This window comes from Stegostoma tigrinum, chromosome 11 (genome assembly GCF_030684315.1).
Source record: "Stegostoma tigrinum isolate sSteTig4 chromosome 11, sSteTig4.hap1, whole genome shotgun sequence".
NCBI classification, from domain to species: Eukaryota; Metazoa; Chordata; class Chondrichthyes; order Orectolobiformes; family Stegostomatidae; genus Stegostoma; species Stegostoma tigrinum.
In genome coordinates, this window is record NC_081364.1 from 1,711,769 (window position 1) to 1,739,199 (window position 27,431).

At 43.1% G+C, this 27,431-nt stretch overlaps 1 protein-coding gene across 3 annotated transcripts in view; it reads right to left on the reverse strand.

The window, feature by feature from the left end:
- Positions 1–11,984: 11,984 nt before the first annotated feature.
- The window catches only part of usp19 (ubiquitin specific peptidase 19), a 133,560-nt gene continuing 118,113 nt past the window's right edge, over positions 11,985–27,431 (reverse strand). Inside the window, exon 28 of one of the 3 annotated variants that reach the window (XM_059649681.1) lies at positions 11,985–16,892. In XM_059649681.1, the coding sequence (XP_059505664.1) occupies positions 16,752–16,892 (141 nt within the window). In that variant the 3' untranslated portion in view covers positions 11,985–16,751. Of the gene's footprint in view, positions 16,893–16,997; positions 18,473–27,431 lie in introns of those variants that run through there. The other 2 variants (XM_059649680.1, XM_059649679.1) reach the window with 2 other exon arrangements.

Here is a 27,431-nt window from a genome sequence, read left to right on the forward strand (position 1 = left end):
CTTTGCTGCAGCAGGTTGATGGGACTGCCCCCTCTGGTGGTCTGAGTGGGCAGTGAGCTCCTGTCCAACACCATCTCAATAGCTCAGTATAGACCCCACACCCTGGCTGGCAAGGACTGGTCAGATGCTTGACAATCCACAATCTTGCAGCACCCACTTCACCGGCTCCTAGCCCGGGAACGTGGACAGGGCTCCTCTCCTCTCTGTTGGTCTGCAAACAGGTCAGAGACCTGATTCTGTCAACCTCTTTGCTGTGGTCATGTTTAAAATTCCATCAGCAGATGAAGGTTGGCACTGGGTAAGCTTTGATGATGGTGAGTTGTCTATGTCTGTGACTTAAAGGGAGCTTCGGATTTTTAACTTTCCAGGTTACTCCAAGGTAAGTAGGAACCCTTAGTTAGAGCACAGCAGGAGCGCAGCTGTGATCACCACAGGAAGGATGGGATTGCAGTGGAGGGGCTACAGAGGAGATTCACCAGGGTGCTGCCCGGGACAGGATGGTTCAGCAACAAACAGGGACTAGATCCCATGGAAGCGTTAACGTTTGAGCAGAGAAGGCTGAGGGGTGGTCCAGACTGAGGTGGACATGAGGGACATAGGGTAGATCGGCAGAAATATTCCCCTATCGTCAAGGGATCAATAAGCTGGGACACAGTTTTAAGGTAAGGAGTAGGAGGTTGAGAAGGGATCTGAGGGTGTTTTTACCCCCCAAGGGACACACTGCCTGAAACAGTGGTAGAGATGGGAAATCCTCATTACATTTCTGAAGTGTTTAGATAAGTATGTGAAATGCTGGAGTGTAAGGGCTACAAGCCAAGTGCTGGGAAATGGCATTAGAACAGTGAGGTGCAGGACAATGGGCCAAAGGGCTGACTCTCAAGCTGTTAAAAAAAGCTCTGGTGTAAGTATGTTGTGAAGAGGTGGTGAAGACCTGACAAGGGAATTTAGATTGGTTAAACTATGTGGCTAAATGGAATACCAGGAATATAATGTGGGAAAACGAGAGGCTGTCTATTGGGACAAGGATAATGTTTAAATTGAGGAGAGCCAGAAGAATGCTGTAGTACACAGGTATGAGGATGTCCCTGGCTATGAATCACTTTATGTTAGGATGAGATATTACACAGAATTGGGAAGGTAAATAAAGTAATTCTTTTAATTCATTTGTGGGATGTGGGCATTACTGCCCATCCCTAATTGCCCCTTGAGAAGGTGGGGGTGAGCTACCTTCTTGCACCAATACTGTCCATGTGCTGTAGGTTGACCCACAATGTCCTTAAGGATGGAATTCCAGGACTCTGATTCAGTGATACTGAAGGAATAGCAATATATTTCCAAGTCAGGAGGGTGAGGGGTGTGGAGGGGAACTTGCAGGGGGTGATGTTCCCATGTGTCTGTTGCCCTTGTCCTTCTAGATGGAAGTGGTTGTGGGTTTGGAAGGCGCTGTTTGAGGATCTTTGGAGAATCTCTGCAGTACATCTTGTAGATGGTACACACTGCTGCTACTGAGTGTTGGTGGTGGAGGGAGGGGGATGTTTGTGAATGTGGTGCCAATCAAGCGGCTGTTTTGTCCGGGATGGTGTCGAGCTTCCTGACTTGTGCCTTGTCGATGGTGAGACAGGCTTCAGAGAATCAGGAGGGGAGTTAGTTGCTGCAGGATTCCCAGCTTCTGGCCTGCTCTTGTTTATGTGGTGAGTCCAGTTGACTTTCTGGTCAATGGTGATCTGCAGGCTGTTGACAGGGAGGGGATTCAGTGACGGTCATGACTGTACTTGTCCCTGAGTGGTTGTCGGTGTGTGTGTGTCTCAATCATCATAGACTCCTTCATCCACACACCTACACATTATGGTTGTCGTTGTCTTGGAAGCAGGCCAGGGAAGACTCACTGAGTGATGCCACGCGTGGTAGAGAGTGGTACGATGGTAATCGCCCATGATTAATGCTCTGGGAGCACAGGGTCAAATCCCACCTCAATGTGGGATTGAAAACCAGTCTCAATTTCATGGCCTAAGGAGAACAGAAGGAAATCTGCTGCCCTTACGTGGTCTTACCTATATTGTGACTCCAGCCACACAGCAGGGGGGGTTGGTATTAACTGCAGTCAGTCTCCCACAATCAGACAGTTCTGAATAGCAGTGCCCTATCCTCAGGGTACAGCCAAATCATGTATTTGGCACATCATGCCGATAGTTGCCCTTTGGAAGCGACACCCGATAGGGCACAGTCCCCTGATGCCATAGTCCTTGTATATTTCCCCTTTAATTGTTGAACAAACCACTTCGATGGTTACTGAAGTTCACACAGTACCAGGTCAGAAACTTTAGAGAGACTTCAGTTAGGCTCAGTGCTGATTATATACGGAAACTAAACAAATTACTTAGATTATTCTTGTACAAATTAGCAAAAAGGTTAAATTGAACAGAAATGGTCAAACTCCACAGCAATCTGGCAATGTGGGTGAGCCTAATTCAGTAGTGGTTTGAAGATGAATGCTTGGTGTATCACAGGTGCCAAAGTCTCACTACACCCTAGAGGTGAGGGGCAAAAACTAGATACATGGCCCATGCCCAGGCAATGTGCCATTGCCCTGTATCCTTGGAGAGAGACAGGACCTGCATTCCGACAGAATTCATTTTCACCTGGTCACAGGTCGTGGGTGCTGCTGGCTGGGTGAGCATGTAGTGCTTGTCCCAATCCGAGCGGCTTGCTCAGCCATTTCAGAGCAGTTAAGAGACAGGCATGTTGTTGTGGATCCAGAGTAACATGGAACAGACTAGGAAAGTACTGCAGATATCCTTCCCTAAAGGACATGAGTGAACCAGATGGGTTTTTTACAATAATTAATAATGGTTACTCAATTGTTATCTGGCACCGAATGGAACAGTTTTCTCAACGCTGTCCAGACCCCTCATGATTGTGAACACCATCACAACTCCTCTTAAACTCTCTTCTATAAATAGCCCCAACTTCTTGAATCTATTCACACACCTGATGCCCCTCAATCCATCACTTCTTCTCACACCCCCTGCAATGCATCACATCCATTCAGGCATGAGGTCAGAATCAGACACCAGACTCCAAGCAACTTCAATAGTAGACATCCTGTAGATGTAACATATCTGGATTTCCAGAAGTCGTTTGAAAAGTTGCTGCTCAAAAGGGTTACCGAAGTAAAATCACATGAGGTGGAGTAATTTATTAGCTGCGATACAGGATTAGCTAAACAACAGAAATAAGAGTTGAGATAAATGAGCTTTTGAGTTTGAGTTTGATTAATTGTTATCATATGTAGTGTCTGGATACAAAACTGGCTGTCCAATAGAAGACAGAAGGTGGTAGTAGATGGAAAGTATTCAGCCTGGAGCTCGGTGACGGTGGTGTTCCACAGGGATCTGTTCTGTTCCCAGCACATCGTGGGCTGAATGGTTTGTACTGTGCTGTGCTGTTCTATGTACCAAGATAGAGTGAAAGGTGTTGTTTCGCATGGTCTTCTGGCAGATCATACCCTGCAGAGTGCAGAATACAATGTTCCAGCCACAGGGAAGGTACAGAGAGAGAGATCAGTATTAACATTTGAGAGGTCTATTCAAATGTCTGATAACAGCAGGGAAGAAGCTGTTCTTAAATATATTCGTACAGGTGTTCAAACTTTTATATCTTCTAGCTGACTGAAGAGGGTGCAAACAAGTTTAACTGGGGTGGGAGGGGTCCATGATGATATTGGTTGCTTTCCTGAAGCAGTAGGGAAGGTAGATGGAGTCAATGGATGAAAGCCTGGTTTGTGAGATGGACTGGGCTATTGTTCAAAGCTCTCTATAGTTTCTTTTGGTCCTGGGCAGAGCAGTTGCTGTACGATGCTGTGCTGCATCGAGATAGGATGCTTTCTATGGTGCATCTGTAAAAATTGGTAAAAGTCATTATGGACATGCCGAATTTCCTTGGCCTTCTGAGGAATTAGAGACGTTGCTGCACTTTCTTGACTGTTGCATGAATATGGGGTGGACCAGGACCAAATGTTGGCAATCCTTGCCCCCAGGAACTTCATGCTCTCGACTATCTCCACGTCAGCTCCATTGCTGCAGAAAGAGGCGTGTCCTCCAATCTGCTTCCTGAAGTCAATGACCAACTTCTTCATTCAGTGAAATTGAGGGAGAGATTGGTGTTGTTACACCAGGTCACTAAGCTCTTAATCTCTGTATTTTGTGTTGTTTTTGTTTGAGACATGAACCACAACAGTTACAGTCTTGTAAACTTACCTACAAATTTGAAAATGGACTTGAGGCCAAATTTGACCACAGTTGAGAGTATATAAGGAGTACAGTAGAGGGCTGAGTACAGACCCTTGTGGGGAACCACTGTTGAGAATTATTGAGGAGGTGTTGTCATCTATTCTCACTTATTGCAGTCTACGGGTCAGGAAGTTACAGAGGGCGGGGAGCCGAGGCCGAGGCCTCAGAGTCTAGAGATGAGTTTGGAATCATGGTGTTGAAGGCTGAAGCTGTCGTCAATAAGTAGGAGCCTGACACCGATATCCTTGCTACCCAGATGTTCCATGGATGACTGTGGGCCCAGTAAAATGGTGTCTGCCGTGGGCCTGTTGCGCCGGTGGGTGAATTATAAAGGATCAAAGCAATTTGGAGGCCGGAGTTGATTTGAGCTGCGTTCACTCTCAAGAAAGCCAATCTAATATCTGCAGCAGTGATCGGGGCTACAGGTGTACCTGAAGCTGTTGGGATAGGTGACATTGTTTCACTGATCTTCTGTTCAAGGCAAGTATAGAATGTGTTGAGCTCATCAGGTAGGGATGCTCTGTTGCCCATGATTCTGTTTGGCTTTGCATTTTAGCCCTCAAGTATAGTTTGTATCGCCTCTTGGTGTCTCTGCTGGCCTTACAAATGTCATATCTGGATATGCTGTATAGGTCAGAGTTGTTCAACTTGGATGCCTCAGACCCAGACTTGGATAGGGAGTCAACCTCCCAGTTAATCCAAGGCCTCCAGCTGGGGAGCATTCGAATTAACATTTTCAGTGCACAGTCTTCTGCATACTTATTAACAAAGTCTGTAATGCTCGTGGCTTACTCATTTAGCGTGGCCACTGAGTTCCTGAATATGGACCAGTCCAACATAAAAGCCCTTCCATTGCCTCAGACCAACGCTACACTATTTTTTGCATTGGCCAAAAAGAGGAACATAGTATTGTGATCTGATTTTCCAAAATGAAACAGGGAATAGAGCAGTAGACATCTTTCATGGTTCGCTGTTTCTTTTCTGAGGAGATAGACAGGTCAAAGAGGCGGGGTGGAACCTGTAAAGGTAGTTGTAGGTGGGGTGTTAGGGAAGGGATAGGTCAGTCCAGGGAGGATGGACAGGTCAAGGGGGTGGAATGAGGCTAGTAGGTAGGAGATGGGAGGGTGGGGCTTGAGGTGGGAGAAGGGGATAGGTGGGAGGAAGGACACGTTAGGGAGGCAGGGACGAGCTGGGCTGGTTTTGGAATGCGGTAGCAGGAGGGGAGATTTTGAAGCTTGTGAAGCCCACATTGATACTATTGGGCTGCAGAGTTCCCAAACAAAATGAGGTGCTGTTCCTGCAACCTTCAGATGGCATCATTGTGGCACTGCAGGGGGCCCAGGATGACATGTTGTCTAAGGAGTGAGAGGGGGAGTTGAAATGGTTCGCAAATGGGAGTGCAGTTGTTTGTTGCGAACCGAGCATAGGTGTTCCACAAAGCAGTCCCAAGCCTCCGCTTGGTTTCCCTGTTGTACAGGAGGCCACACCGGATCCAGTATACCACATTAACAGACGTACAGGTGAACATCTGCTTGATGTGGAAATGGAAAGTCTACTTGAGGCCTGGGATGGGGGTGAAGGGGGACGTGTAGCACTTCCTGCAGTTGCAGGGAAAAGTACTGGGTGAGGTGGGCCTGGAGGGGAATGTGGAGAGGACAAGCGAGTTACAGAGAGAGTGGTCCCTCTGAAAAGCAGATAAGGGTAGGGAGGGAAAAATGTCTTTGGTGGTGGGGTCAGATTGCAGATGGCGGAAGTGTCAGAGGATGATGCATTGGATCCAGAGGTTGGTGGGGTGATATGTGAGGACAAGGAGGATTTTTTTTGGTTGTTATTCAGGGCAGGGTATAAGGAATGAGTTGTGGGAAATGCAGGAGACACCGTCAAGGGCATTCTTGACCACTGAGAGTGGGCAAGTTGTGGTCCTTGAAAAACGAAGACATGAGAGATGTTTGGGAACGGATTGCCTCATCCTGGAAGCAGATGCGGCGGAGGCGAAGGAATTGGAAATGGGGCATGGCCTTTCCGCAGGAAGGTGGGTGGGAGGAGGTGTATTCTAGGTAGCTGTGGGAGTCGGTGAGCTTGAAATGGATATCAGTTTCTAGGTGGTTGCCAGAGATGGAGACAGAGAGGTCCAGGAAGGAGAGAGAGGTATTAGAGATGGTCCAAGTGAACTTACAGTTGGGGTGGAGGGTTTTGGTGAAGTGGATGACCCGTTCGAGATCCTCGTGGGAGCACGAAGTGGTGCCGATACAGTCATCGATGTCATGGAGGAAGAGGTGGGGTTTAGGGCCAGTGTAGGTACGGAAGAGGGATTGTTCCACGTAACCTTCAAAGAGGCAGGCATTGCAGAATTTTGTCATTAATAGTTAAAGGGTTAGAGTATAAACATAAGGAAGTGTTGATGTTACTGTCCAAAACATTACTGAGATCACATCTCGAGTACTACGTAATTTTTGATCCCTTACTTGAGGAGGGAAGCAGTTGTATAGGAGGCAATTCATTAGATTGATTCCAGAGATAAGGGGTTTGTCTTACGGAGATTGGGCAGTTTAGACCCATAGTCTCTGGAGTTTAGAAGAATAAGGAGATACTGAAGGAGCCTGACAAAGTGAACGTGGAGAGGATATTTCCTCATGTGGGGAAATCTGGAACAAGGCGTCATAGTTTTAAGATAAGGAGTAGCAGATTTAAAATGGAGATGAGACATTACTTTTCTTGAAGAACCATGAATCTGTGCAATTCAAACGCACTCCCCCACACCCTCCAGAGTGTGGTTAATGCTGGAACACTGATTAAATTTAAGGAGGAGATATACAGGTCTTTAATTAGTAATGGGGTGAAGGTTTCTGATGATTGGGCAGGAAAGTAGTAAGAAACCGAGATGAGATTAGCTATGATCATATTAAATTATGGACTAAGCTTGAGGGGCTGAATGGCCTACTCCTGTTGCTTGTTACGTTACAGCTGAGACTGAGCTATTGTTTTATAGAAAGCTCATCCCAACTTCCTTTAATAGTCTCAAAGTCCCAAAGTGCTTCCAGCTAACAAATCTCACGGCTGTAATTTGGGTCAGAGACGGGAACACTGGTGGTGGTGGTAACTAGATATTTGTTTTGGGCAGCAACCACAGGATACTGATATTAAGCAGATTGTTATTAGTGCTGCAGAGGGTTTAGGCATTGTCCTGTCTCTGAGGTCAAATGGTTTAGATTCAAGACCCAAAGCAGAACTTGGACTGTACAATCAGGCAGATGCTACAGCACAGTACTGAACAGGAACTGTGCTACTGACTAGATGTTAAAACAAGCACACTAGGCAGATGAAGAGTGTCTGCCACTGTTTGAAGAGGAGCAAGGGACCGAGTTTTCCCAGATTCCTCATTACAGGAAAGACGTGGAAGTGTTGGAAAAGGTGCAGAGGAGATTTACCAGGATGTTGCCTGGAATGGAGGAAAGGTCTTATGAGGAAAGATTGAGAGGGCTAGGGCTTTTCTCTTTAGAACAATGAAGGATGAGAGGTGACTTGATAGAGGTATAGATAGAGTGAACAGCCAGAGACTTTTTCCTAGGGTGGAGGTAGCTATTAAGAGGGGGCATAGTTTTAAAGTGAAAGGAGATAGATACAGGGGATACGACAGAGGTAGGTTCTTCACTCAGAGTGATAGGAATGTGGAATGCGTTGCCGGAGAGGGGAGTGGAGTCTGCCTCATTAGGGGCATTTAAGCAGTTATTAGATAGGCATATGGATGATAGTATAAGGTAGCGGTGGAGGTTAGATAGGCCTTAGGTTTTGGGTAAAAGTTCGGCACAACATCATGGGCTGAAGGGCCTGTACTGTTCTATGTTCTATTTCCAATACCAGTATTTATCACTTAAATTCAATGGCATTAAACATTAACAGGTTATTTAGACACTGCCTGCCACAGGAACTTGCTGTTTACAAAATGGCTACCCTGCTTCATACAACAGAGACTACGCTTCAAAAAACAATCCATTGCCTGGGAATCCATCTGTGATACTCTGAGATCGTGAAAGCATCCATCTTCTTGCACCTGCTTTGGGGCACAGCCAACATGTTGCAAACTTAATGACAGAAGTTTTGATGGGCATGTGCAATCAGTAGGTCCTCATGGGACTTTGGCCAAGTTTTACTACTTGCTCGCTCTGGATTGTGAACAAGAACTCATGGTTTACCATAAACTAGGAGGACTGTGGCCAGTTCTGGGCATCACACTTTAAGAAGTACGTCAAGACCTTGGAATCATAGACTCAGAATATGGAAACAGACCTTTGGCCCAACTCAGCCATGTCCACCAGGTTTCCTAAATTGAACTAGTCCCATTTACCTGCATTTGGTCCATATCCCACAAAACCACCCTTATCCATGTACCTGTCCAAAAGTCTTTCAAATGTTGTTATTGTACCAGCCTCTATCACTTCCTCTGGCAGCTTGTTCCATACATGCAACACCTTCTGTGTGAAAAAGTTGACCCTCAGGTTCCCTTTAAATTTTTCCCCTCTCACCTTAAACCTATGGCCTCTAGGTTTAGACTCCTCAAACCTGGGGAAGACCTTGACTATTCAACCTTATCTATGGCTCTCATGATTTAATAAACCAAAATAAGGCCACCCCTCAGACTATAACACTCCAGGGAAAAAAGTCCCAGCCCAAGGGACTCAAACCCTCCAGTCTTGGTAACATCTGTGTAAATATTTTTGCACTCTTCCCAGTTTAATGACATCCTTCCTATAGCAGGGCAACCAGGATTGTATGCAGTACTCCAAATATGGCCGTACCCATGTTTTGTACAGCTGTAACATGACATCCAACAACTGTACTTGATGCAAGCATGCCAAATGCCTTCTTCAACATTCCATCTACCTGAGACACCACTTTCAAGGAACTATGTACCTGCACCCCTAGGTCTCTCTGTTCAACAACCTACCCAAGGAGCCTATCGTTAACTGTGTAAGTCCTACCTTGGTTCCCCTAACCAAAACACAACACTTCACATTTATTTTCATTCAACTCCATCTGTTTATCGTTGGCCCACTGGCCTAGTTAATTAAGATCCCGTTGTACTCTTAGAAAACCTTCTTGCCTGTCCATTATACCACCAATCCTGGTATCATCCACAAACCTACCAACCATGACACCTATATTCTCATCACTGGTGAACAACAGTGGATCTAGCATCAATATTTTCAGCACACCATTAGTCACAGGCCTCCAGTCCAAACAACAATCCTGTACCACCACCTTCTGTCTCCTACTGTCAAGCTAATTTTGTATCCAACTGGCTAGCTCTCAACAGATTCCATGTGATCTAATCTTAGTAACTTGTCTGCCATGCAGAAACTTGTCGAAAACCTTGCTAAAGTCCATGTAGACATCTACTGCACTGCTTTCATCTATCTTCTTGGTCACCTCTTCAAATACAAAACTCAATCAAGTTTGTGAGACATGATTTCCCACGCACAGTTGACTGTCCCTAATCAATCCTTGCCTTTCCAAATGCATGTAGATCCTGTATCTCAGACTGCCAACAACTTACCCACCACTGACATTTGGCTCACCGGTTCACAATTCCCTGACTTTTCCTTGCAGCCTTTATTTCATAAAAGGCACAACACGAGCCACTCTCCAGTCTTCTGGCACCTCACCTGTGGATGTCGATGATATAAATATCTGTTAGGGGCCCTGCAATTTCTTTCCTATCTTTCCATAGTGTCCTGGGGATTTATCTACCTTTATGCATTTTGAGATGTCCACAGGTAGTGAAGAGGAATGAGACAAACATTGTTTATGAGCTAAGCTTATGATAATTTGATGTCGTAGTATGCTTCACTTGGAATATTTTTGCTTTCAAAGCATAGCCCCCATTTTAATGCATGAAACGTCAATTACACACAGCGAGATCCCATAAACACAATATGATAGTGACCAGTCTGCTTTTGTGATGTTGATTGATGTCAATTCACAACGATTTAGGTGAGGGAGCTAAATACAATATCTCAAAATTTGCCGACGACAAAGTCGGGTGAGAGGGTGAAAATCTTGCAAAGATGTTTCAATATGGATTTGGAAGGGCTCAGTGACTGGGTTAATGAGTGGCCGATGCAGCTAATGCAGATAAAATGTGAGGTTATTCACTTTGGGAGTAAAAACAAGGAGGCAGATTATCATCTGAATGGGTATAAATTGAGAAATGGGAATGTTCAATGAGACCTGGATGTCTTCCGAACGTCACTGGAAGTAAACATTGCAGGTACAGGAGGCAGTGAAGAAAGCAAACTGAACATTGGCCTTCATAGTGAGAGGATTCAAGTACAAGAATAGAGATGTCCTGCTGCAATGATACAGGACCTCAGTGAGACCACATCCGGAATACTGGGTGCAGTTTTGATCTCATTATCTGGGGAAGGAGGGAGTGGAGGGAGTGTAGCAAAGGTTTACCAAATTGACTGCTGGGATGGCACACTGACGTATGAAAAGCGATTGAGTTGATTAGGACTGTATTCACTGAAGTTTAGAAGAACGAGGGGAAATCTCAGAAACCTAAAATTCAATCAGGCTTAGAGAGAGTAAGCACAGGGAGGATGTGCCTGATTTTTCTTATTCATTAACAGAATGACATCACTGGGCTAGGCCAGCATTTATTGCTCATCCCAAATTGTCCAGGGGGCAGTTAAGAGTCAACCACATTGCTGTGGGCCTGGAGTCACACGTAGGCCAGACCAGCTAAGGATGGCAGTTTCCTTCCCTAAAATGACATTAGTGAACCAGATGGGTTTTTTCTGACAATCAACAAATGGATTCATGGTCATCATTTAGACTGTTCATTTGGATTTTCAGGGAGTCCAGAACCGAGGTCACAGTTTAATAATAAGGGGTAAACCTTTTAGGTCTGAGATGAGGAGAAATTTACTCTCAGATGGTGAGCCTGAGGAATTCACTACCACAGGAAGTGGTTGAGGCCAAAATATTGCATTTTCAAGAAGCAGGTAGATATGCTCTTATGACTAATGGCCCACACCTGCTCAGATCTTCCATATTTCTAAGATAAATGCTGGTCAGGGAAGATCGGAAAGTAAAAGTAACTTTAAAAAATAAACTCTGTAGGGCTATGAAGAAAGAACAAGAGGTAGAGGGGTCGGCGGGGGGAATGGAATGAAAGATTAAAAACAACAATAAGTGGAAAGAAAAATAATCAAAAGGAACGGGATCCATAAGTCAACAGTGGAAAACAGTGAAACAGATTTGTTCCTTTACAACCTCTAAGTGTAGCACAGTAATGAGAAACAAAGTATTAAAAGGTCAGAGTTTTTAAGATTACATCTAATTCCAAATGAAAAGCAGGATTTAGCATTTACAGGCTGGATTATAGGAAAGCTGCACAGAAGTATTGAAATAGTTTGGCTAATAGTCCATTGTTTAGTTTCTGTCTGCTGGGATTTTGCTGCAAGTCCAGGAATTTGGCTGTTCTGTTTTTTTGGGCAAATTTACCCTGGAGCTCCCAATAGAGGCAGCATCAGCTTTGTCAGAGGCTAACTGGGAGAAAAACAGCAGTGAGAAATGCAATAACACACTCTTCCCCCAGCCTACCACACACCCATCAATACCCACATCTCCAGAACAGGTTTTAAATTTCTGATACAACACAACAAAATCAACAAAATTCAGCACAGCAGCCAATGAGACAAAAACAAAACTGTCTTGTTTTAATTCAGGTAAAATTAACAAACTGAAATGCAATCATTTCGCTTCCACATCAAATTTGTCTTGAAAGATAGCGACAGGAAAACAAAGATTTCAACAAAGCTGAGGTGGATTGAGAGGAAAGTTAGGGTCAGAAAGCATGAGCAGGATGGGTGGAAAATTGAAACCAGGGACCAGAGAGTAAGTGAGAAATTGAAAAAGACAAAATAAGGGGTGGAGAGTGAGAGAGAGAGAGAGAGAGAGAGAGAGAGAGAGAGAGAGAGAGAGAGAGAGAGAGAGAGAGAGAGAGAGAGGCTGATAGTGGGGGGGGAGAAGAGATAATAAAAGTCCGGTGGCTAGTGAGGGAGGCTAGAGGCACATAAACCAAGCCCACATAAAATTCATTTTCCCGTTCAAAGAACTCAAATTGAAATTTTCAGTTTTTTGTTTCAAAAATACAGCCCAAGTGCACTTCAGGGACAGTGTCAGCATTGGCCCAGTCTTTTGCTGTGAACTATTCCCAGTATCTGACTCGTGCCTTCAGGAGAGAAAAATCTTTAACTGGGGATTGAAGATGTGGTCTGTAACTGTGATAACAGCAAATGTGCACTTTTTTAAAAAAAAGCAGAAGGACATCAAGAGACATTTCCTTCACTGTCTCTCATGGCAAACATGAGCACTGAAATGGAATTTGGCTGGCATTATAACTCCACAGCGACTTCATTCCACTCCACCAGACCCACTCAGCCTTGCCATCTGCTCACTTTCCTCAAAACTGTTGCCTTGACTTGGATTACTATTCAAGAAGGCTTTCAGTGACTACAAGTGATTAGCATGGTAACAGAGGTAGGAGATCAGGTAATCAAATCACAACCAAGTGCCGATGTGTCTTCACCAGGTTGTCAAGTCATTGCAATGCCGCATGGAATATTAAGAATCATTTTCCTACCTTAATGGAAACGGGAGACAGTCGTTTCTTGGAACTTCAGGGCTGATGGCACTGTGACAGTACCTTCATTGCACAGTGCAGTGGGTTCAAAGATACCTTCTCTTGGACGGTCAAATATTGCCACCCCTGAGAGGGGGGTCAACGGGCCAGTATAGGTCATGGAATCTTCACAGGTTTGTATATGGCTCCTCCACCTAATTGATAACCTCACCAAGTCTTGACTTAAATGGATCCACTGGCCCCAAGCACCAAGACAGAATGGGTGCAGCAACTGGGTATGAACAATGAGACTGAATCCAAGCACCAACCACGCCCCTCCCCTGGAATTTGGTATGCAGTATATGATGGCAAATGCATTTCAATAATTCAAAGGACAGCAACTCAGTCAAGCAAGAATAAGGGTCTTAGAGCAAAGAATCTCAGAAAAGAAAGAAAAAAAACCAAATCAGCCTGCGATTCAGCAATTCACACACAAACATTTGCTTGAAGGTGATGTGAACAGTGTACCTTCCAAACGGGTGATGAGGTGTTCAATTGAATCTTTCTCTTTAACTGAAAGATGAGGCCATACATTCAGGAAGATGATGTATTTTAGGAACAGAAATACAAGACTGTGTCAAGTGTGCAAAAATGTTAAACCTTGCCTTAGTGTGAACTTATCAAATGGAGGCTCTCAAGACAACTTTCCACCATTGTGAGAAGGATGAAGCAAACGAGAAAGAGGTGTTGATCACACACCGACATTTAAAATCTGGTCTCATCATGAGCTGCATCTGTGTGGAATCCATGTATGAGATGATGATTATGTATTATCCAACCGAAGCTACAAAAGATATCCAGCCACAGGTTACAACATTTTCTTTGCTGAATTGATACCAAAAGTCCTTTCTGATGGGGATTACCAAAACAAAAAAAAAGTCCTGCAGCATGCAACAGTTTGCCTGGCACTGATCATTCCTGCAATGGAATTGGCTTTAAGCACATCAGCTTCAGGGAGTTGCAACTGACAGTGGTGCAATAGGCAATAGGTGCATGGGGAATATTATAATTAGGGGGGGGGGGAAGAAGAGAGGGAGGAGAATGGAGTAGGGGAATTAAGGAATGTGGGACTATTTTCTCTGCTCCTTGAAAGGTCAGTTTGTTAATGACATCTCTCGCCCTTTTACAAAATGCCAAAGTTCACCAGCAGATCACAAAAACCCTCACCCAATACATGCAGAGTCTAGGAGCGTCCCATCTTTTCATTCCTTGCTTCAAAAGTGCCCTCAGGTCAACTGTATCTTCCTCATCACATTGCATTGATAGTAGGTTTAACATTAGCTATTCCCACTCAGCAACAAATCGGATAAATTTGAATTCTGGTGATAGCCAAATAGCACTAAGTGACAGGTGTACCAGGACAGTGATCAGGTACCAGAGTACCTACATCAGTTTTTAATGAACAAGTTTTCAGTTCCAATAACTTTGGATCCAGTAGATAATAGCTGCACATGTTGTACACAGTATCTGAATAATCGTGCGTGTGTCTGGTTCAGAGGGTGTAAAACTCAGATCTGTAGCTGTGATTTGCTGCATTAGGTGACTAAGATTAACAGGTACTTATATGTGAAATAATATGAGATCGCCAATTAGCATGGGAAGGAAGCAGAGTAAACCTGAGTAACCTTCACTTTAGAGATGGTAACTGTTCACACTGGGGCTACAGCTCCTATATGTCACATTATCTAACTGCAGCTCACAATGTTGTGGTTGACTTTATTGCTGGTCTCTATGAGCATGAGCTGGTTTAGAAAATGTGATCACAGCAGGTTGCTAGCTTTAAATGAAAACTCAAAACAGTGAAGATAAGATGAAAATTCAATGAGAAACTTGAAGATTACCCCCTTTTCCCTCTCCACAGATACTGCCAGACCAGCTGAGTATCAGATTTTCAGCATTTGGAATATTTTGCTCGGGCGCCAGATTCAATCTTGTACTAGGATTTATATCATTTCTCAGGATTTTCTGATTGCTACCCTCTAGTAATTCTGCCAACTACTTCAACTGTGGGTTACTGGGAAATAAGCCAAAGTAAATGATTATTCACAATAAGGAGTTTATTGCTAACAACAAAAAAGAGAAACCTCAGTGCTCTTTGACATTGCACCTTCTACCTCAGGTTATTCAAGCACCTTCTGCATGATCTACCTTCATCTATCCAATTTCAAAAGGCATGTATCATTGGTCAAGCTTAACCTTCCTTAGTGTCTAATGGATTGTAATGAATGATGTGCATGTGTCATATACTTTCATTGAGAGGTATTGTTCATTGATTTGGGGAGAGTGCAGTGGTGTGTTGGTTTAACTGGTTTTGTTTAAAAGCCAAGGAATGCAGATATACAGTGGGAAAGGCATTAGCCTCATATTCCCTCAAATGCTTTTCCATCTCAAGTCCAATCTTGAATGCAAATGACACTGAAGGTTACAAACTGGCAACTGAATATTGCAAGAACTGAGGAGCTACTGAACCTGTAGACTTTGTTGACTGCTAAAGGTTCACTCCATTCCTAATCTTCTAAACAGGATCTTGATCGTCATCTGAGAGAAGCATTCACAAATACTTGTATTTTTGTATGGCTGAGCTTTCAATCAAGCTCAGCCTCCACTAATCGCAACCTGATGCATTCTACAGGTGGTTAGAGGGAATTAGTTTCGAACTTCTAGCAAGAATCATGATAGCACTACTCACAAGAAATTCAATACAAGATTGAGTAACTACACCGCAAGGAATCATTAAATGATCCAGCTTGAATTTTGATATTTTACAGTTGTAGTCACTTTGTTTTAAAGTACAGGAGCTAGCATGAGGATATATGCAGACACACAGCCCATTCTGTTGTGACAACCTCAAAATCTGCATTTTTCCTGCAGCTGTAGATGTGGCAGAGGAAAACTACATATGCACACAAAGCCCCAATATCATCAACATGACAGATTCCTGATGCCAAACGAGGAAGCCTTTAGGGAAGCTTTGAATATTATTTCAATTTTCCAAAGAGGGCAAGGAAATTTCCTTTAATGCAGAACATAACAGCTTGCAGAACAGAGGTCAAAGAAAAATCCACTCCACTATCCTCACCCAACAGGGTCGTTCATTTCATATATCCTCTCATCACCACCATCCTCCACTTCAGAAATAGGGTTTTCCTTATCCAAGTTTATTATTCAAGAGAATGAGTCCAGCGGTTCAAACAGATAGTAATGAGCACCATGAGCCTTCTGGCACAACGCCTCCCCCATTACTTACCACTGTAACATGTAACCTCCACAAAAACAATTTCCAATTTTTTTTAAGGTTCAGAATGTCATGCTGTGCATATCCAAGTACTACTACTTTTTATATCCATAAAAGTAGATTTGAACAGAGATATTTAAAAAGAGGTACAATTGCAAACAGGTGGCCCAGATGTTCTTGCCACAACTGAGTGTGCACCCAGATGCTCAATAATCTATAATATGCACAATGGCAGCAGAACAGTTAATCAAATACATTTGTTCACATCACCTTTAAAAACCCATTTCAGCAGCATCTTCACCTCAGAATGGCATCAATGATACAAAAGCACCAAGACAAATCAATCCTTGTTCCTATAGGCTACAATTCAAGGACCCAGAGAAGAGGAAGAGGGGAGGAAGGTGTGGTGTAAGGGAGGAAGGGATGGAGAATAAATTAGTTATGTGAGTTGAGGGGATGTACAGATTTTTTTTTGTCCAAAGTGCCAGGCCTCTTGCTGCGACATGCAGTTTATACACAGTCCCCATGATAAGACCAATCATCAGTCTACTTCTTCCACGTTTCCATAGGCTGGAGTGCAGTGGTCCGCAGGACGTGTGAACAAGTCAGATACCGAGTCCGGACTCAGCTGGGGAGCTTCTTCGGACTCCAGATCTGCTCCCCGTGCTGCCTGACTAGAAGCCTGCAAATATATCGATGCCGAGATTTAGGACAAAAAAAAAGTCAAGAAGGTCGTGTAACTCAAAATCGGCTGAAAAAGTACAATAAAAATTTATTATATTTCTCTTTTTTTAAAACTACACCAGCAAATTTTGCAAACCATATTTAAATCTCAAGCTGATGTATTCAGCACGATAAAATGAATTTTCAGTACTCAAAATTGCAAATGAGATCTAAATTCTCCAACTTTACATGTTTTAAACATTAACATTACAATGTTTTCAATTTTAAAAGAAATGTACAATCTGTGGTGGGGGCATCCCTTCATAACTTTCGCCTTTATACATCAGTGACAAAATAATACACTCAGCCTTTGCCAACATCATTTCAGGTACAACGTTAGAAAAATTTAAAAAGCAACAGGACATGAATGAACACAGGATTTATAATCCTAATCAAGCCTTGGATTTGCAACATTGAGAAGATACAGTCAACAAATTTCAATTTGTGAAGGATAACATGGAATTACACTGTGACGCTAAGTTGCTATGCAGAAACATTGTACAATGTATTCTCTTGTTTGGAATTTAAAAATTTTTGGCCTCTTCATTTTAAAATTATTTTTTTTCCTCTGCCCATTGTCCTGGTTTTGAGAGAGGGTGAGGAAGAGAAAGAGGAAGAGAAAGACAGTGACACTGCTTCCAATGACTTCTTGCTGCCAGTATTGGCCTGAAGCCAACTCCAGTCATTTTTACCTGCAGAGTTCCAACCTCTCTTCAGAAGTTAAACCTGGTCAGTTGCTTCAGCTGCACAAGAGATCACCAGATACTTTTGTCATAGTCTCTCTGCAGCAGAAACAGACAGGCTTGCTGATTAAGTTTATCATACTTCCAAAAAAAATTGTGCACTGCTTTTGAGGGTTTATTTTTAGTGTTAACGAGAAGTTCTTCATAAATAAATAATTTATCATTAAAAAGAGACATTACGATCAAACAACAGTCGGAGGTCCAAGACTACCAGTATAAAACTTTTATTTTTCATTTGTTAAGAGTGAAAATGAAAGTAGATTTAATGAGCAATAAAAAAGTTATCACTACCTTGAATTATCCTGTATTAAATAAAGATCATGGACGGAACATGCAATCTGAGATTTATCCTTTTAAGCTCTGCTTTAAAAAATTAATAATTTGTCAGTTACGGTCTGAAATATGGCATACTTCCAGGGCAAGTTTGTCACATTCTACAAAAGGAAATGGCTACACCAAGATGGATCAATTGGGAAGTAATGAAGGACTGGTGTGGTGGATTAGCTGTTGGTCAGCTGTGTACACTAGCAGTTCTGTCCTCTGCTGTTGTATTCCATGCAACCTAGATGATCAGTGGGTACAGGACATTTACAAAGAGAGCTAATATTGCAGCTAAAGTGCTGAGAACAAAATATCGGACGCAGTCTTGGTCTGAGTAGTCTGTCAGCTGAGTTCCTGAGAAATCCTCGTGGATCCGAGACTGCAGAGGCCTAAGTCCCTGATTATGCCTGCCTGGTGTGCGTGGTCCCTCTTCCCCAGTCTCTTCTGCCTCCAGCTCCTGCCATATTAGAGAAGCCTGCGATTTGTGGAAACTCCCATCAGCCTCTCGCAAAAGAACAAATGTAATACAGGCCTTCTCTAACTCAAGCTCCTGATAAAACATAAAACTGCCTTTGGTGCAGTAATCTAGAGAAGTGCAAGAGGTTCTGGGACAATAACAGTGGAACAACAAAACAATATGTTGAATATTTTAGTTTTAAGGAAAGTTGTTAAACATGTGTTTATATTGATGAAATGATAGTGATGCATGCACGCAAGCATTTGCACATATTGGCAATGCGTGTGCACTGGCTCCATATTTGTGGCACGTTTGCAGGTAGCTATGTTCAGTGTGTATGCATGTATACAAAACATGTTAGACATGTATGGAGTGAGGTACTTATTGGGGGGAGGGTGGGAGAGAAAATGGGGTGTGGCAAACATGGGAGGGGGCGTACATGTGCATGCATTCGAGAGATTGGTGTGGAATGTGATGTGCAAGACCATCCTGAAGATTTAACACTTAAGCCAAACGGAGGGGAGTAGGGAAGAAAGGCAATGCCCTACTCTGCCTGGGATGACAGCATGAGTGGCGTGATAGTAAGCACTACAGTCATCTTTCATCCCTAGTTTGTACTTAAATAGCACCTCTGGCCTGAGGGGGCGGGGGGGGGCAGCTGATAGGATGTGTCATCAGACTGTTCCTGATCAGCTGCCTCAAAAATCCATCGTAAAGTACACCACATGCACTGAATTACTTTATAGTTATGCAGGCTAAAAATCAAGCAAACCTATTCCTAACCGCCATCCCATATCAGAGAGGGTGCTACATTATCAGATAGGAAGGGTCTCAATTTGGACAATTCACAATTACAGTTTAGGCTCAAATATTTGAGCATGCCGGCTTTGATAGAGATTAGGTGAAAATGGGAAGAGAAAATACTGAAAGAATAGTTTTGAAATAGCTCATACTAAATGAGTGGGAATGTTTCGAACCAGCAAGTCCATGTGCTACCCCAGAACATTTTGCACATTCCAAGTTGCATTTGATGAACCAGGATCAAGTATTTGGACTAAATTTGGGACAAACACACTTGAGAATAGGCTCTTGTAATGTAGAAAGCAAATAAAGCATTCCAGGTTAATGCTGAAAATTTACTTTTAAAAAGTTGGATTTAGTCTGTGCCCACCACAACACACAAATCAGAAGAGTTCAAAAAGCAGCACTACTCTCAAGTTAGCTTGTCTAAGTTACCACATGAGACAATGCATCAAAACAGAGAAAAACAGAACTGTGTAAACACAACAGGAAAGATATACTCAATAATCACAGCGATTACGTTAACATGAACTATATACTATATAAAAACATTAAATGCATGCTTTAATGGACCATTCAAAGGTCTTCCTTTTGCCTGCTAATTTCAGAGGTAAACTAAGGAGGCCAATCATGGGGGAGGGGGTGTGTGTGTGTGTGTGTGTGTGTGTGTGGAAGAGATGAACAGTTCGGTGCTTGAATGTAATACCCTATTTTCCAGTAACCATCCAGTACTCATCCTCCAGACAGTGACTTGCCAGGTGCCAGAATGAAATAACTACGCATGCAACATTTCCCAAATCAGGATGCTTGCAGGAGTGGCATGTCGTCTCCCTACTCTGTATTTCTCATCTCCATATTCACAAAGGAAAGGAATGATGTAGATTAGAATCCAAGAAGAGCAATGTGAATCCTTTGAAAGTGGATAAGTCGGCAGGGCCAGATGGACTGGTACCTAGGATGTTAGAAGTGGTCAGGGAGAAATAGAAGCTCTGAGGATTATTTTCGAATCTTCACTAGACATAGGTGAAGTGTCAGAGGATTGGAGAAATGCAAATGCTGTTCTGTTGTTTAAAAACGCTAATTAGTCTGACTTCAGTAGTGCGAAAATTGTTACAATCAATCCTGAGAATTGGGTAAACTATCATTTAGAAAAGCATGGGCTAGTCAGGAATAGTCAGCATGGCTTTGTTAAAGGAAGGTCATGCCTTACAACATTTGAATTCTTTGAGGAAGTGACAAGGAGGACTGATGAAGGTAGTGAAGTGGATACTGTTTACATGGGTTTTAATAAGATATTTGACAAGGTCCCACATCAGAAAAATAGAAGCCACGGGGTACAGGGTAACATGTCGAACTAGAGCCAATGTTGGCTTAGGAACAGGAAAAGGGTAGTGTTCCACAGGGCTCAGTGTTGGGACCCCAGAGTTATTGGAGTTCAAGTAACACTTTGGCAACAGTGGATCATTGTTATCGGGGATGTGGCCAATGCTGGAGTCAGAAAGGAGAATGGAGGTAGGTTAACATCTTAGGTGTTCCTTTTTACAAGTCTGACGAAGTTTCTTAACTTCTATTTGAAGGCAATTGAAAGACTGACGTCTTGTAGCATTCTGTGTTTTCATTTTTTTTTGGTCCAACATATAGATAGCCACCTCCCAAGGACTTGTGGTGAAGCATTATACACACACTCTCACGTAGATCGGAGCAGAAATAGCAGACAGCTGGAGCACTATTGGCAGCGAACCTAATGAAACAGTTCAATGGGAGGTAGAAGGTCTGGGTGGGGTGCAATGGAGTGGGTGGCTCAGTTATGAAAAGCATGGTCATTTTTGAACATAATCTTAGGGCGTGAACATGAAGCTTCCCAGAAAAAATAAAGACAAAATTTTTATTGCTTTTTTTAAACAAAAAGCAATGACACAAAGGGGAGAGTGGCATACATTATCACAGAACAGGATCAGAGAGTCTTCACTAAACTAGCCAGCAAAATCTCATTGGTCCAGGGGGATGATTCTCACTTAGGGCCTTGTACATTGTAAACATGTAAGAGGTCCTGGGTTCAAATCTCAGCCGAGCCCTCATTTCCTGGGGCTCAATGGTTAGCACCGCTGCCTTACGGCACTAGGAACCCAGGTTCAATTTCACCCTCGGGCGACTGTCAGTGTGGAGTTTGCACATTCTCCCAGTGCCTACGTGAGTTTTCTCTCAGTACTTCAGCTTCCTCCCACAGTCCAAAGATGTGCACACCGGGTAAATTAGCCACAGGAAATACAAGAATACAGGGCTATGATCAAGGGTTGGTCTGGGTGGGATGCCGTTCAGAGGGTTGGTATGGACTCAACGAGCCAAATAGCCTGCTTCCACACAGTAGACATTCTATTCTATGATCCATGCCTTTCCCACCTGCACATGAATTAGCAGCAACTTTGAAGAGCCAGCAGTAATACAATGGTTGCAAACCTAATAACGAGACAGAAACTGGGCTTTAACACTGAAAGCACAGAATGTGAAATCTCAAGATTCTGGCTGTTGGCCATTGTTGATAGAAAATGTTGCAAACTTTGAATACCCCAGGCTTCTCATACTTTAAAAGAGGAAAGTAAACTCAGTCAGAACAGATCCCTGGGTCACAGGAAAGTCAGGGCACTGGTGTAGCTCATTTTTGTGTAACAGCAAAGCACCCAAGGCTTGGGATTTGGATTGGTGAGGGGGTGTGGCATGGTAATGGGCTTAACTATTAATCCAGAAACTCTAGTACCCTTTTGGGGATTCCAGTTTGAAACCTGCTTCAGATGTTGAAATTTGAATTCAATTAAAAAGACAGTCTGGAATTAATACAGTAATGATGACCACAAAATCTTTGTCAACTGTTGCAAAAATTCATCTAGTTCACTCTCATCCTTCAGGGAAGGAAACTGCAATCCTTGTGGGGTCTGGCCAACATGTGACTCCAGACCCACAGCAACATGGTTGGATCTTCTTTGCCCTCTGGTAATTGGGGATGGCCAATAAATGGTGGCTTAGCCCACATCCCATGAATGAATTAAAGAACCCACCAGCCCACGGCTGCAGGCACAATCCACAATACCTGTTTGCTTTTAGAAAGCAGCAGGGTGCGACAAAGATGCCTTGCCCTTCCCACTCAGGTTCCATAGTGAAATTCACAGACTAAAACTAGTTAAGTATTGTGGAAATTAAAATTAACATTGACAAGTATAGCTCCTAGAAATCTCAGAAACATTCAATATCTTAGCAAAGGTAATGAACTTGAAACATTAATTTTGATTCTCCCTCCAAAGATGCTGAGAGACCATCTAAGCATTTTCTGACCTTATTCCTGGAGGATGTCACTGTTGTGTGGCCAACTGTTAATTACTGACTGAAGAAAATGCACTGTAATGGGCAGAATTAGAATGTGCTAAACGTACAGCCTTTCATATTACAGACGAGAAGAAGTAGTTTCCACCAAGAGGAAGGGCATTAATGAGATACAACAGATTCAAAATAACTCATAAAAGAGCCAGAGGCAAGAAGAGGAGAAATCTTTTCTTTATCTATCATGGCGATCTGAAATGCAGTGACAGAAAGTCAAAGAGGCAATAACATCAAGGAATGGGCTAAAATTTTGAAAAGGAATAAGAATGCAGGGCAACAAGAAAAGAGCAGGGTCAGCAGGACTAATTGGACAGTGCTCTCAAAGAGCCAGTACAGAATCACCAGGCAAGTCTCCTTCTGTGCTACACAGCAGGTGCAGGTACATTCACTATCTCCATATGTTGTGTTCTAAAAACAGGGTCCCCTTGTTAGTTTTCCAAAGCAAGACTACATTAGCTGATGTCAATGTCCAGCCAAATACATTTTGGGTGATGTGGACAACAGTGTCTTCTAAATTTCTTGACATCAATTCTGTAACTTAAAACTTCCGAACTCAAGACCAGGCGATTTTAATGAAAAGTTCTGATTGAAGTGTCACTGGACACAAAATGTTAACTCTGCTTTCTCTCCACAAATACTGACATATGCCGAGTTTCTCCAACAATTTCTGTTTTTGTACCAGATGATTTTTATTGTGCAAAGAATATACAGCAATGAGACTACAGATCAGTCAACTGAATGACAGAACAGGTTTGAGGAGCTGAATGGGCTATGTTTCTAAATTACCATAGTGGGATTTGATCATGTATCCTCTAAGTTTCTGAAATAGGACAACTTCCCTCTGCCAGAGCTGCTGAGCTTTTCCAGCAACTTCTGCTTTTGTTCCTGATTCACAGCATCCACAAGCCTTTCTGATTTAACTTCTCTCTTTCTTGGGGAGGCCCTCAGGATTGAAGCTGACTTGCTTCCATTCTGGTTTGATGGCTTTGGAGATGGCTGATCTGCAGACTCTGCCACACAACAGATGGTGGTGCTCGGAAGGTCAGATATTCAGGTTGTTGGAAGGTTTCTGCACTTCCAGTCCCTCAATGTTAGCTTTGCACATTATCACAGAATCCCTACAGTACACAAACCACCATTCGGCCCCCCCGAGATCGCACGAGCCTCCAAAGAGCATCCTACGCAGACCCCTACTCTACCCCTGTGACTCTGCATTTACCATGGCTAATCTACCTAGTCTGAACATCCCTGGGGCAATTCAGTACGGCCAATCCACCTATCCCGCATGTCTTTGGACTGTGGGAGGAAACTGGAGCACCTGGAGGAAACCCGCACAGACGTGGGGAGAATGTACAAACGCCACAGTCACCAAAGGATGGGATTGAACCCGGGCTTCTGGCTCTGTGAGGAGTGCTAACCATTGAGCCACTGTACCACCCTTAAGGTGGACAAACACTGTCAATGTTATCGGCACCTTCCTGATTGAATCATCTCCATTTTGGGTAGAAGACGTCCTTAAAGCATTACACATAACCATCCCCCTCATGGTTAGAAATCTTACAGCACAAGAACAACCCATTAGTGACTGCTGACTGAAGATGTCTGCTGCCACTTCGCAGCTCCTGGTCCACTGCGTTAAGGGTTACAGTAATTGAAGTGTACATCCAAGGTATCTTTTTGGAAATGTAGAGGAGGCTTCTGCCTCTAGCACCTTTGTGAGTAGTATGTTCTAGAGTCCTACCATCACTTGGGTGGAAGAATTTCTCAATTACCCTACGATACTTCAAACAATTACTTTAAATCTCTGCCCATGGTTACTAACCCCTTTGAGGGAAATAGGTCTTTACTACCCACTCTAATCGCAGTCCATCAATTTTATACACTTCAAATAAATTTCTCCCCGGCCTCACATTTCCAAAGAAATCAACCCCAACCAAACCTAAATCTGAAAGGCTTGTGGATGCTGTAAAGCCCTCTTCATAATGAATAGTCCACCCCGGTGACATCTTTACAAATCTCGGCTGTACCTGTTTAGTAGAACTACACCTTTTCTGCAGTTTCCTGAACAGGTCTGTTTTGTTTTAAAAATCATTCACAGGACATGGGTGTCACTTAGCTGGGCCAGTATTTATTGCCCACCCCTAATTGCTTTAGAGGTGGTGGTGAGCTGTTTTCTTGAACGACTGCAGTTCACTTGGTGTCAGACTCCCTACGATGTCCCTGGGGAGGGAATACCAGAATGTTGACCAAGCAACATTGAAGGAATGATGATATATTTGCAAGTCAGGATGGTGAGTGGCTTGGAAGGGGGTAGTTGAAGGAGGTGGTGTTTCCATGTATCTACTGCCCTTGTCCTTCTAGACAGCGAGGGTTTGAAAGGTGATAAGAAGCCTTGGTGAGTTTCTACAGTGCATCTTGTGGATGGTACACACTGCTGCTACTGAGTATCAATGATGGGGGAAGTGGATGTTTATAGATGTAGTGCTAATCATGCAGGCTGCTTTGTCCTGGATGGTGTCAAGCTTCTTAAGTGTTGTCAGAGCTGCATCCATCGAAGGAAATGTGAAGCATGCCATTGAATTCCTGCCCTGCAAGTGAAGATAGTTGACAGGCTTTGGGAAGTCAGGTGGTGAGTTAATCACTGCAGGAATGCTAACCTCTAACTTACTCTTGCAGCCAGTATCTACATGGCTGGTTAGTTTCTGGTCATGGTATACAATACGCCAGTTTAGACTGAACTGTGTGCTACAATTCTTAGCATGATCTCCCTAGTCTTATATATTATGCCACAACCAAGAAAATATTCCAAGTCTTAACAGCGTTTTCTACTTGTATTGCAACCATCTCGAATCGGTGTACTCCAAGGAATGTCTGGTCCTCTACATGTTTCAGTATCAAACCGTTCTCTTGTCTGGCTTGCCTCTACTCTCAGTTGAAGGCAATTTACAATTGCGTGGTCACTTGACTAATTCATGAAAAAACATCATGCAATCACGATGGTGCACAACTCGAATCTCTCACTCTTAATGCCTATGGCAACATAAGGAATGCATGATAAACGTTGCTTTGCCAGTAACACTCCACGGTGCCCCAGATTAAAATCAATCTTTGCTCTCACTGTTGAAATCAAAACTTTTTGCAGTTTATTTCTTGAATTACACTTCCCAGAAACTCCCCATAACCTTAGTCGCGTCTACAAACTCCACTCAACTCAAAACACTCTCCTAATCTTCAAATCGGGGTGTTGTCCTGCACAATAAATCCTGGATCTCGCACCCATTCTAAAATAATAAAATTTAAGCAATTTTTTCACAGGGCTGGTATAAGGATAGAAATGACACAAAGTCGAGGTGGAATAGCAAGTCATAATCAGCAGAATAATTTCAGGATAAGACAAAGATCCCTTGCTCAACTGGGAGGCCAGCCAAGTTCCTTTGAAACTTGTATAGTAAAATTTTAAGTTGCAACTGTTCCAGGGCAAGGTCATTTCAAGGCTTTATCTTGGAGTATTCCTTCAAAGTAACAAGTCGTAAACCCAAGGATTTGGAGAATGGACCATGGAAATGAAACAGTTTCCCACTGCCTACAAATCTGCTTTAGTTTCAATGTTGTTTCAGTTTCTGAACATGAAATATACTTTATTAACTGTATCAACCTTGAAAAAATGGCTTCTGGTTTTATATTAATCATGTACATTCCGGATTAAGCCCAACACCAGAGGAAATACAAAGGAAACAGTATTAACTTGATGCCTGATTGAGTGTCAAACACCACAACATGATCAACGAGTCCATAAAATCAAACTGGAAATATTTTATATGTGCAATGTTGTTTTGAAGCAGTAATTAAGAACATGACGATCTAGGCAAAAAATACAGAGCCGTAGATGCAAATTTGCTGATGAGAATTAGGTGGTATGCTAAGTGATGAAAATAAGAGCAAAAAGTTACAAGGGAGTGGCGAAACTGAAAGACAGAGTTGAATCCACGTTAAGCCAAGAAATATTGACTTTTCTAAATTGAGAGAAGTGAAGAACTCTGGATAAGCAGAGATGGAGGTCCCAGCACTGAAATAATCAAAGGCAAATGAATTAAAAGGCTCAGAAACAGAAATTGCTGGGAAAACTCAGCAGGTCTGGCAGCATTTGTGGAGTGAAATCAGAGTTAACGTTTGGGTCCAGAATGAGACTCAGACCCCTTGCTCAACTGGGAGGTCAGCTAAGTTCCCTTTGAAGTGTGTAAATTAAAATTTTAATGCTGGGGCTTTTTAAAATTTAAAATACAAGTGAAAAACTGCCTTTACTTCAAAGAGGCTGGAATGCAAGGATAGAGAAATATGCTAAGGTGGCATTAAAGCTCTGCTTTGCCTTGCAGGAGTAACTAGGTTCAGTTCTGGGTACTGCACCTCCCAAGGCTACAGTGGCTGTAGCAGGGCCATGTCACATTTCCACCAAAATGACTTTGGGCTGGAAGAATTAAATGAGGAGGGCTGGTTATACACACAGACAAGCTCGTATGCCCCGAATATAACAGGGTGCTCTGATGTTTAAAATTAATAAACAAACTGACTGGGTTGATAAACTATTTCCTCTATTTATTAAGAGATCTTTGTTCGGCAAGGATACTGTTAACGATGAAACAAGGCTGGGAAGTGAAGGTAAAAGCAGTTACGATCCAATTGAAACAGGCTTGAGGTGCTGAAAGGCATCCTCCAGCTCCAAAGAGAGGACAAAACAGACAGCTGGAGATTCTAGATCTCAGCCTGCTTGTCTTTGTTTATTGAGAACATGTGCTGGCCTCAGAAA